At 54.9% G+C, this 11,719-nt stretch overlaps 2 protein-coding genes across 2 annotated transcripts; both read left to right on the top strand.

Moving 5' to 3' along the window:
• The first annotated feature begins 3,487 nt into the window (after positions 1 to 3,487).
• Positions 3,488 to 5,557, top strand: LOC112900455. The gene is made up of 4 exons (XM_025969319.1): positions 3,488 to 3,776; positions 3,903 to 4,103; positions 4,420 to 4,635; positions 4,747 to 5,557. Exons 1-4 carry the CDS (start codon positions 3,720 to 3,722, stop codon positions 5,020 to 5,022), a joined length of 750 nt encoding a protein of 249 aa, XP_025825104.1. The 5' UTR covers positions 3,488 to 3,719; the 3' UTR covers positions 5,023 to 5,557.
• Positions 5,558 to 9,450: 3,893 nt separating this feature from the next.
• On the top strand, positions 9,451 to 11,719 carry LOC112901618 (28 kDa ribonucleoprotein, chloroplastic). The gene is made up of 4 exons (XM_025970567.1): positions 9,451 to 9,769; positions 9,900 to 9,998; positions 10,420 to 10,695; positions 11,196 to 11,719. The coding sequence occupies exons 1-4, from the start codon at positions 9,473 to 9,475 to the stop codon at positions 11,349 to 11,351; spliced, it is 828 nt and encodes a 275-aa protein (XP_025826352.1). The 5' UTR covers positions 9,451 to 9,472; the 3' UTR covers positions 11,352 to 11,719.

Below are 11,719 nucleotides of genomic sequence, written 5' to 3'. Positions count from 1 at the left end.
GCCGCTACGACCCGGCACATGTACACGACACAAGGACGGAGTACATGCGCAGCCGCAATTCGAGACGAGGCACTGGACTGGACGACTGGGAGCACCGCAGAGTCCCCATCATGCGCCTGCACGTCGCCATACGTCCGCGGATTAACGAGCCGCACAGATCCGGTCCCTTGGAAGCGAAGCGCCTTGTCACCCGCCCGCACGACGCGACGCCGTCGGTCGTGTCAGCCAGCCCGGAAGCTGCGTCGCCATTGCCATGCCGAGAAGAGAAAGGAAGCGGCCGAGAGCGGAAAGTCCCAAGAAGCCAGGGCGCGCAGGCGCGGAGTGGACGCGGGCACGCAAAAGGCCCCGCCACCGCGCGCGTCGCGGCGCGCGGCGCTAGGATAACCGTTCCTCCCTCGGTGGGCAATCGAGAACACCCCCCCACCCCCCAACTCCCCATCATCATGGCGTCACGGCCTCGGCACCCCTGGCTGTAGTCTTGTTTATGATCCGTCGCTGCTGCCGTCGGCGTCGGCCGCCCCGAGAGCGAACCCGGAGGTGACCTCAGGTGTTCTGGTTGCTTCCCTTCCCGCAGCTTTATTATTACGGAACACCCTGACGGCTACCTCCGGTGGTGCCGCGCTGGCTGGCTGGCTGGCGAGTGGCGACGAGAGCCCTGGAAGGGAGGCCGGGCGCAGGCGGCCGCTAAAATAATGCACGGCCAAGCGTTACAGGGGTAGTACCCCGGCAGCCGCCATGAAATCAGCAGCACGACATGGTCACCCGCGTCGTCGTCATGCATCGCAGCCAAAGTCTTCGGCGGCGAAAGCAAGGACGCTTCGCCATCTATCGCATCCGTTTTGCCGGAGCAAAAGTCCAAAGCAGCAAGACTCCGGCTCCCTTTTCACAAGTCTTCCGTACCGTCCCTGCTTTCAAGTTTCAACTGCTATACGTGTTGATCTGAATCGAGTATTCTACCGGTATCCCTTACGAACGTGTCCCTGAAATCCTACTGTACAGGCCCCGATCTGCTGGTCCGAAAAGACTTCTCAATGCATGGATCAATCAAGCGTCGAGCCACTGCAGTTATGATGCTCCGAGCCGGCCGGGCGCAATGATCGCATGATCGGATGCCCCCGGCATGGGTGCATGTTTCATTCGCCTCCTTTAATTGGAGCTGCCCTCCTTTCCCGGCTGGATCTTCTCTGGGCCCCACCGCCCGTCCGAAAGGAACAGCGAGGCGCCTTCCTTTCTGCACGATCATGGAGGAGGGCGCGGAGCAGAGGCTTAGTAAAGCCTTCGCGGGAGCCGGAATAATGCACGGCATGATGAGCCAGACACGGCGTAGCTTTCCTTCGAGCGGCAAGCCACAAGCCCTCGAGGAGCCTTTCCTCGCGGCCGCGACGCTGTCCGGCCAGATCGGACGGCGATCTCCCTGGGGCAGTGCCGCAGTGGGCGTGCTTGCTTGCGCTCCTGGAGCACGGAAAGGGCCGAGGTCGTAGGAGCCCTAAGCTTAAGCTAAGCGCTCGCGTAACTTCCACACTCGCCTTGGCAGCTTCTGAGCACACGTAGCACGATGGTTGGTTGCTTCGACTCGTGGAACTTGAGACCGGCCGTGAAGCGGGGGACGTGATATAGATATAATTACCAGATATATATGAGTAGTCTTAGTAGTAGTATGATCACTGGGCGCATCAGGCTTACATCAGACGGCACCAATAATGCGTGAATAATGCAGGGTGCGTAGACTTTGAATTTCTCGAGCAAAATGGAAAGGTCTTTTTGGTAAAAAAAGAAAAGAAAAAGGGGGTGATGTCACAACTAGCGAGTGCTACATCATTTCATATCGCGCGGTAATTAAGCAGTTTTGCTTCTTCTTCTTTTTTTCTCGATCCCCTTGTTCCTTGCGCGCGCGGCTAGGGCCGGGCCGGATCTGGCCTCATCATTCTCCGGCCGGATAATTGTTAATTGGTTAGCGCATCGTTGTCTCCCCCCGAGGGATTAGGACCGGTTCCAGGCGCCGATGTGATGCGTAACCGCGGCGCGAATAAATTAAGCGGCAGGGGCTTTGCTGTAACCGAGCCTTAATCCAACTCAACGCCCGAGCTGTACACTCGGCGGCATGGAAATCATGGTGCCCGTGTGGGAGCCTCAGCACCCTACCCATGGCAAGTCATGTAGCGTCTGGGGTGGACAAGCTAGTCTAAATAGCGTTGCAAGGGTGGTTGACCAATACTACCGACTGCCGTACGTTGGCCGGAAAAGAAACCATCTACTTTTTGTTAATCATGGTGGCAAAGGTGCAATAATCTTTTTAATTTTCTGCTCCGTGACCTACTCCTGCATTACTTGCCCAAATGATGATTATGGCAAGAAACCATTTGGTTAGTTGCAGGCACCTGCACTGACCAATCAGTCGCAACTGAACATCTGCATATAGTACTGTACTGCTACTGTGCTAGAGCCTACTTTGTCATCGAGCCACCAAGAAGTTAGGCACCCATTAGAAAAGGGGGGAAAAAAACGGATCTTGCTCGCCACGAACAATACAGAAGCATCTCGATCGAGAACAACTGAACAGGTTATCCGAGCAGCGAGCTCCATCCGAGACGGCGCGCGCTGGAGAATGTGAAAGCGAGCATCTGATCCCTCCTGTCCCCATCACGCATGCCTCGCCCTCCCCTCCCCTCTGGTGAAGCGAGTTCCCCTCGGTGCCGCCGTGCCGTGACTCTGCCGGCGACGTGACACTGCAAATGGGCCCGTGATTAGTGGAATGGTAAACTTTTTTCCCGCAGGAAAATCGTGGCTGGGTGCCTGGGTGCTTTGGCACATCTGCACTAGCCGCCGCCTGAATGGGCGCCTCCTACGGGCTACGGCCGCATGGTGGAGCAAGTGACGAAGAAACCGCACGAAGCACCAGGTATTCTGCCTAGCCAATGAACATGCAACACCACCAAAGCGAGAAGACGAGGACACGTTCGCCGGGTCGGGTCCTGGTTGCGACTTGCGACCCGTGCCCGGGACCCGACCAGAGGGAACCAACCAGAGCCGGCGACGTCACTGCTGATGGTGGCGCTGCCCGGAATTGACTGCAACAACTCGGGGTGAAAATTCCACTCGACAGCACGATCGGATTGGGGGGCACTGACTCCACGGCCACTGGCTGGCCTTTGTTCAGTCTTCAGTGTGGCCTCTGCACAGTGCGCCATGAGAGAGGGGTCGCGGTGACGGAACAGCGATCTGATGGCGGACTAGGGTTCCGTCTCCTGAACCTGACCCCGAAGCGTGGCAGGGTGAGGGACTGGGGGGAGGAAAGAAAGATTGTTTTCATGGCGCAGTGCAGCGGAGGCCGGATCTGGCTCCCATAAAAAAAAAAGAGGTCGGGTCCGGCCGCCAAGCGGGCGGCGCACCGGGTCCGGCTGGGGGAGCGGATAAGGACGAGCTCGACCTCGACTTGGCATGACACGAACACAAAGCATCGTTCCCTGTTGGTAATTTACCACCACTACCACACACCGGCGCTGCGATACTTGTCGCTGCCGCTGCTTGCTTTCCTTTCCACGGTCTACAAAGACCTCAGCTTTCCTACCCCCACTTCTTTCGTCTTCCAAAGCCTCGCCTTTTTCCTCTCCCTCGTCTTCCCTCGCTCGCCTCTCCCCCTCCAAATCCACCCTCCCTCTCGCCTCCCAGTCCACATTCTTCCTGCTCTGCCGCTAGCTGCTTTTGGCTGAGGATCGGAAATGGCAATCGACGACGAATCGCCGCCGCTCAGGGTCAACACCAGAGGCGGCGCCATGGTAACGTCTTTTCTTTTGTAGCGCTCTGTTCTTGCCTTTTTCGGGGGGCCGGGGGGGGGGGGGTGCTCTGTTCCTCGGTTCTTTGCCGGATTGGTGCTAATGGCGGCGCCGGATCGAATGCGGCAGGGCGGAGGGGAGTGCGGCGGGGCGGAGAACCAGCGGTGGCCGCCGTGGCTCAAGCCGCTGCTGAGGACGGGCTTCTTCGGTCAATGCAAGCTGCACGCGGACGCGCACAAGAGCGAGTGCAACATGTACTGCCTCGACTGCATGAACGGCGCGCTCTGCTCCCAGTGCCTCGCCTACCACCGCGACCACCACGCCATCCAGGTGAGCTCGCCGCGCTTCACACGCATTCCTTGCCGTGGATTGGAGCTGCCGGCGCCGGCGCCGGGCCCTTTCTCTCCCTCGAAAGAAACGGCAGCTTCCATCCAAAGGCGCTTCTCTCGGTGTCTCCTCCGCTTATTAGACTTGTTGTTAGTTGTATCCCATCCAAGATTGCAACGGCCAATCTTTCCTTGTACGCGTTGGGAAAAATCCAAGGATCATGATAACTGACTTCCTTGAACTGGCAGGCAGCGAGTGCACCTGTTCCATCCGCGGCGGCTTCTCGCTGACGGCGATGCTATTTTTGTTCTGGGCGCAGATACGGAGGTCCTCCTACCACGACGTGATCCGGGTGTCGGAGATTCAGAAGGTGCTGGACATCACCGGCGTGCAGACGTACATCATCAACAGCGCGCGCGTGGTGTTCCTGAACGAGCGCCCGCAGCCGAGGCCCGGCAAGGGCGTCACCAACACCTGCGAGGTCTGCGAGCGCAGCCTCCTCGACACCTTCCGCTTCTGCTCCCTCGGGTGCAAGGTACGCGACGCCGCCCCTATTTCCCCTTGTAGCATTCATTCCTGCCTGCCTCGTAGTCGTATGTTCGATTGGCAACAGCATTGTGATGTTCCTCTCCGACACCCCGCGCAGATCGTCGGCACCTCCGGCGAGTTCCGCATCCGGAAGAAGCACGCCGCCATCAAGCGGAAGAAGAGGCCGCAGCACAAGGTCGGCGCGGCGGCGGCGGCGTCGGACTCGGAGGGCGACTCGTCGACGAGCACGAGCGGCGGGAGCGACAAGAGCAGCGTGGTGCAGAGCTTCACCCCGTCGACCCCGCCGGCGACCGCCAACAGCTTCCGCGCCGGGAAGCGGCGCAAGGGCGTGCCGCACCGGTCGCCGTTCGGCAGCCTCATGGTGGAGTTCTAGAGCAGCAGCAGCGCCGCCAGGCCAATGCCGCCGTCGCCAAGAACCAGCGGTACACTACTGTAGCATACGCGCCCTTACATACCATCTATAGCTGTCGGATCGACCGATCTGCATACCTATAGCCAGCCAAAAGGAGCTAGTAAGCAATAACGAAGGGCCCCATTGCACGCCTGCGCTTCTGGACGAGGAGGCCGGTGCGGTGGTTACTTTCATACTGGTTTACTCTTTACTGTGCTAGTAACATTTGGGTTTGGTGCCAGCCTCCGAAAGGAAACGAGGTTGTTGGAGCAGTTACTCTCCTCCATCAGTCGCTACTAAGTTTTGCAAGTTTTACTATAGGGGGTAAGTTCCTCTAGTTTTACGAGTGCTTGATATAGTAGCAGCAGCTGTACATATAGATATATACTGTCACAGATGGGGAATGGTTAGGAGGCTAGCTCCGGTGTTCATATTCGTGTGTAATAAAAAGGATAAGAATGCTGCTCCTGGATGGTGGCCTTCAATGTCAAATGTTTTGTTTGTTTGCTTGGTTTGACGATCTCTTTCTCCTCCCTCTCTTTTCTCTGCACCATTCACCTCCAGATGCTAGAATCGGCCGTGCAATCTGCAATGCAGCAGGGCTGGAATTCTGATGGCAGCGCGGGGTCACTTGGGGGGCATCAAGCCTTGCGTCGGATCGGCGCATTGGGATCGATCTGTGCCGGCCGGCGTTTTCTGGTCCCTCGCTGGGTACGGCGACTTGAGCCATGCCGCCTGCCTAACTTGGTTGACCCGCCGTTCGCCCAATGACAACGGCCGGTCGACGCCGACGTTGTCGCCACCGTCGCCGCTGGGCCGGCCGGGTTCCTTCCTCCCACACGGAAGGGAAGAAGGGTGGCCGTCCAACCGCCGTCCGCCATTTAAACCCCTCTGTGCGTGGGTACTGGGTAGGCCCTCCTTCAGTCGGCGGCTGGACGCAATAAAGGCGGCTCGATCCAGAGGCGGGAATGCGAGATCCATGCGGTCGTACGGACGGCGCCCGCCCAGTGATCCGTGCACTGGCAGCGCCACGTGCGCGCTCCCGAGCTCCAAGAACCCCGTAGCCCACCGAGGGAAAGGCGAAACATGGAGCGCGCGCCCTGCTGGCCCCCTGCCGGCCTCCCGGGGGGGACGGACAGGATGCCGGCGCTGTGGCGTGCAAGGGCAGCAGGGCTGCCGCGTCCGCTTGCGCTTGGCGTGCGAGAGCACGGCTCGTCCGTGGTCGCCGTGGCCGACGGGCACGCGGTCGCGCGTCGCCGTGGCCCGTGGGCGCCTGCGCCGCGCCTCGTGCCCCCGCCCGGCGCGGCGTCCGTCCGTGTCTGTGCCCGTCCCACTCGCGCGCGCCGCGCGGAGAGGTGGCTGGAAAATGCGGCCGCGCCCACCACCACCGCGCGTGACGCTGCCGGGGGCGACGCCGCCACCCACCCACCACCCACTCGGCGCCCCCCGGCATCGCACGCCCTGGCACACGCACGCCAACGACTTTCGGCCGCCGCCTGAGGTCACTCGCAGCCGGCCCTGCGCCCCCTCCTCCGTCGCGACGGAGTACGGACACGGTTCGGCGCCGCGCACGGCCGTCCGTGACGCGGGCGCGCCCATCGGATGGCCGATGGCTAGAGTCCGCGGCCGGCCGGTCCAGCGCTAGAATATAAATTACCGTGGGGCTCGCTGGGCGCCACCGATGGCCACGGCTGGTAGATACTGCTACTACTAGCAGATCAACTGGCCGGAGAAGATTGGGACGTGGAATTGGATCAGATCGCCCACGAGTCACGAGTCCGGGGGGATATTTTGGCAGTTCCTACTGGTGGTTTTCCACGACGAAAGCAACCGGGGGCCACCACCGTACTTGCTCCGTTCCTTTCCGGCGAGTTCGGCCGGCGTACGAGCCAGCCGCCTTCGACTCCTCCCCGCGACGCGTACGTCCTCCTGTCAGATAACGCTCCCGATTTCTTCAGAAAGGATCCTCCATTTCTTCCTCCCGGTGGTGGCCGGTCTCATGAGGGCGCGTACGGTTCATGCTCAACTAGCGGCGCTTTCGCGAGCATTTCTCCACTACTTCGCGCGGGGGGCATCGGCGAATCGGCGAGTGGGTGGGTGCGCTAGGGTTCATGCCCACCACCGCGCTCCCCCATCTCCATTTCACCGAGATAATTGAGCTGCTGCCTAGCCTAGTGCTATGGTGACACGGCCAGGTGCTGCCCCACCCCACTCCGCGTCGTGGGATCGCCCTCTTTTGATCCGATAACTTGGCAGCAGCAGCAGCATGACTGGGCGATCGATCAAAACAAAGCAGAAAAGCTCGTGTGGGGGCGATGGATTCCGAGCGATCTCGGCGACGGCGAGAGCGGCTCAGCTCGAGAAAAGGGCGTGCACAATGCGAGTGGATCAGATGGAATCCTAGCGAAACCGTCATCGAGCCACTTTTATCTCGGGCAATATTATGGCCCGTCCAGCGGATCGCTTTCGTTCCGGCAGCGAGCTCGCGGGGCACGGGTGGCGGGTCAGTTTTTTCTTCATCGCCTCCTTCTGGATTTCAGCATAGAAAATTCTGAAGAGCTGCGACTTTGGCGAGAGAAAGAAGGCCAAGTGGTGACAGATTTTTCTCCGTCCCGTCATCGGGTGCGTGCGCGTTTCGTTGAAAAGGGGAGGGAGATGTTGAAAGGGTTCTATAGGCCGGACCAGGTTCGAGCAGGTGTGGTAACGGATCATTATTATAGTGTATTTTTTACAATCCAATTTAGTTGTTAATGTTTTAGCAAAATTAAAACCCGATACTTTTAGAACCCGATCCTTGCATTATATATTATTTAGGTTAAAATTTGAGTCCCTTCCCCACCGCTAGGTCCCAGGAATCGGGCCTTGTCAGGAAGCTCCTTCCTTAAGAAATCAGCAAAGGTTGAATGATGTCTGGCCCTACATGATTAGGCTGCCCTGAATCAAATGGCAATCATCATGATCTCTAGCATGTACAGTTAACGTACAAAGTCGCAGAGCGAGCTCAGTAGCTCACCATGGAAGAAGATGCTCACGTTGGCTTTCCTGTTTCTGCATTTATCGTGTTCTTTTATTCTGAGGATGGCACATGGCGGTGGACTGGCAACAACAGCGTGTCCTCACCTCATCATCAGGTTCCTAGTAGAAGAAACCTGCCGCATTCCACAAGGCTCCAGTTTGATACTACTACTAGTATATCAGTTCGTGGCAGATGGAAACAGTGCAAGAACGAACTGACAAAAAATAGTGACCAGCGTGGTAGAGAAGATGGGAGATTCTGCTACTAGTGCAAACTTGCCACTTTTTTGCTTTCGATGAAATAACGATAGATTGCCCGAAAAGAAAAAAGGAAATAATGATACGATAATTCAGGTATGCTGCATTGCTCAAGAGCTCGGTAAATCTAGACGTTCCATTTTTATGTCTTGCGCGTGTAGGATGACGACTTGACTACACTATTACCCTGTCTGAGAAAGAATCATCCGTCGCCGTCAATCTCAAACAGTAGAGCCCGTGAACAATCCGACTACCGTGACAAGATCCAACAAATACGGGAGACTAGGTTTGAGATGTCCAGGTCCAGGCGTCCAGCTCCCTGTTCTGCCCCGCCGAAAACTCGGTGGAATCCGCAGACCGCAGGTGTATACATCAACAAATTTGTTGGTAGAAAGGGTTAAAGATGAAAATGTGTAAACGTCTACTCCAACTCAACGTTTCTGAATGTATGTTTTTTTTAAAAGAAAACGTTTGTAAATGTGTCTTTTCTCTTTAGAAGGAAAGGTCCCTGACTGTGTTCCGATTTGTCATATCATCTCCAGTACTTCCCTAATAAATATCTACTAATAAAATAGTATTGGGATGTTCTTTCTAGATTATTGGAAGATATGTTTTACAGTTCCCTAATAATCTTATCTCAATACAACTAACATATTAGGAGAGTCAAAATTCTACTTTTATTTGAGCGAAGTTTGGGTGCAATAGTAGAACGATCTAATAATTGTTGGGGAAAGAAAGAGATTTTAGAGCAATGGTGGAGTATTTTACTAAGGAAAGAGAAATCGCTGAAGATACCTATAGGCATCATTTCTACACTGATAAATAAAGTAGACCGTGTCGTCAAATCCGAGCTAAAAATCGATCGGTCGCACCTGAATGCCGCCTCCCATTTTAGTTTTAGGTAGTGAAACTGTTGAAGTGCCGTGCTTTCTTAGATTTTCAAATGGAAAGTGCAGTGCTGGGCGTCCACAGACAATCAAACGCCAGCCCCTCACATTATCCAGCTCGCGGCAACCACATTATCCGAAACGAAACCAAGCCGGCCCAAAAATCTCCCGATCAGGGGCAGAATCGTCAGCCAAGCCACGCCGTCCCAAGGCCCAGCCCCCCAAATTCCCCGCACGAATCGCCCGCGCCGCACGCCCCTCGACCCAACCCAATGGCGCTCTCGCTCGCGCGCAGCCCCCACCCCGCCGCGGCGCTCCCGGCCCCGCGGGCTTCCCAGTTTGCCCCTCCTCTGCCCCCGCTCCGCTCCCCTCGCCGCCAGCACCGGGCGGGCCTCCGCCTCCGCTTCCCGGGCGCCGCCGCCGTCGCGGCCTCGTCACCCCCCGCGGCGGCGGCGGATGAGCAGGGGGAGAAGCGGCGGAAGCTGTACGTGGCCAACCTGCCCTGGTCCCTGCCCGCGCCGGAGGTCGAGAAGCTCTTCGCGCAGTGCGGCACCGTCAAGGACGTCGAGGTGAGGGCGCGCCACCGGTTCCCGGAAAGCGCAATGCCGCGTGCCCCGGCGAGCCGTTGAGGCGCGCTTTTGAATTTTTTTCAATTGCGATTCGGCTTTTGAAAACAGCGCTCGTGTTTGCTTGGTGAAGCTGATCAAGGGGAAGGATGGGAGGAACAGGGGGTTCGCGTTCGTGACGATGTCGACGGCGGAGGAGGCGGCAGCCGCCGTGGAGAAGCTGAACTCACATGTGAGTGTGTTTACGGTTGCCTTGACGCGTTTCGTTTGCAGTTTGCACCTTGCTGTAGTTTCACGAGTGAGCATATATTTTGTAATTATCACAGTAGCAGATAGACATAGTTCAAATGCAGATGCGACTAGAAGATGGTTGTTACATTACTTATTACGGCATCAATTGACACCACTTTGCATTCTCCTCCACGGAGGCTTTCAGCAATTCCAGCAACTTACTGAATATTAACGGCTTGCACTCCACGTGGAAATAGATTTACATGTAATCTCACTTTCATGATTGAAATTTGTACAGCATGAGCCCACTGTATCAGTCTAATTGATATTTTGTTCAATGAGCTTGTCATTAAAGTTCTTAGGTCAAGAAATTCACCCAATGGATCTCTTATACTAGTTTCTGCATGCTCAATATTTTCTAGGATGTAATGGGGCGTTTAATCAAGGTGCAGTTTTCAAAGAGCTTGAGAAAACCCGCTCCACCTCCTCCTCCAGGCACCATTATAGAGAGGCACAAGCTTTACGTGTCCAATCTTCCATGGAAAGCGAGAGCTCCCAATGTCAAGGAATTCTTCTCAAAATTTAACCCGCTTTCTGCTAACATTATCTTCGATAATGGAAAAGCAGCTGGCTACGGTTTTGTTTCCTTTGGGACAAAAGAAGAAGCAGAGGCTGCTCTCAGTGAGCTTGATGGAAAGGTGTTACATACACACTTCTGCTTTTACGTTTTACAATTTACAGTTAGAATGTTGATCGACCGTATATCAACTGCTGCGATGATGTTTGACTTTGACCCAACAAGCTTGATGTGAATGTTTTTCATTAATATTCTACATATTATTACCTTCTTTTTTTGTGAGGATGTAGCATACCTACTTTGACACATATCTCATCTAGATGCAAATAAAAATGACCTATCAGTTATAAACTGTATCTCTCATATTGTGGTAAGCTGTCAAATGAAGATAACACGGCTCAGGGGGCAGCTGTTAGATGCCTTGCTTGTTCTCTGTTTTAGAGACCCAATTATAAGGTCCCTTTACCATTGGCTTACAATAACGAACCTGCTATCATACAGTTCATGTCTGTCCTATTCCTTTACATTTTTCATAAAATCTAATGCAAGATGCATTGAGCTACATACATACCAATGACGAGACCACTGAGGTATCATACTTATCTTTTGTCCTTTATGTAGGAACTTATGGGAAGACCTATTCGTTTGCAATGGAAGGAAAGTGGCGATGATAAGGATGAGGTTGTAAAAGCTGACGGTGAAGTTGAAACTGTAAATACTGAAGGAGCAAGTGTGGATGATGCCAGCAATGATGGAGGTGAAGATAAACAGGAATAGTAAAAAACACTATACTGGCCTGCAGGAAGGAAGTTTCTTCTGCCTTATTGATATAAGCACAGTGCACAGCTATGGAGCCTTGATGTACAGCTAGAAGTTTTTTCCCCATACTTCCTGGTGTGTGAGTGCATGATCATTGTGTCTATATGCACTTATCACTCATGGTTGGTACTTGAATTAATTTGTTTGTGGAAAATTTAATTCCACGACAATCATCATAAAACTTCTCATTAGTCGTATGCATTGAGGAATATTCAATGTGCTATATGTAGTTTGCTTCCCTACTTTCTTGGTGTCACTACCACTCCCTGAATTTTTCTGTACTTCAACATTTACCTTGCAAACTGCAATCATGAGAGATTCATGCA

This window comes from Panicum hallii, chromosome 7, assembly GCF_002211085.1.
Source record: "Panicum hallii strain FIL2 chromosome 7, PHallii_v3.1, whole genome shotgun sequence".
NCBI classification, from domain to species: domain Eukaryota; kingdom Viridiplantae; phylum Streptophyta; class Magnoliopsida; order Poales; family Poaceae; genus Panicum; species Panicum hallii.
This window is presented reverse-complemented; position numbering and strand designations above follow the sequence as displayed.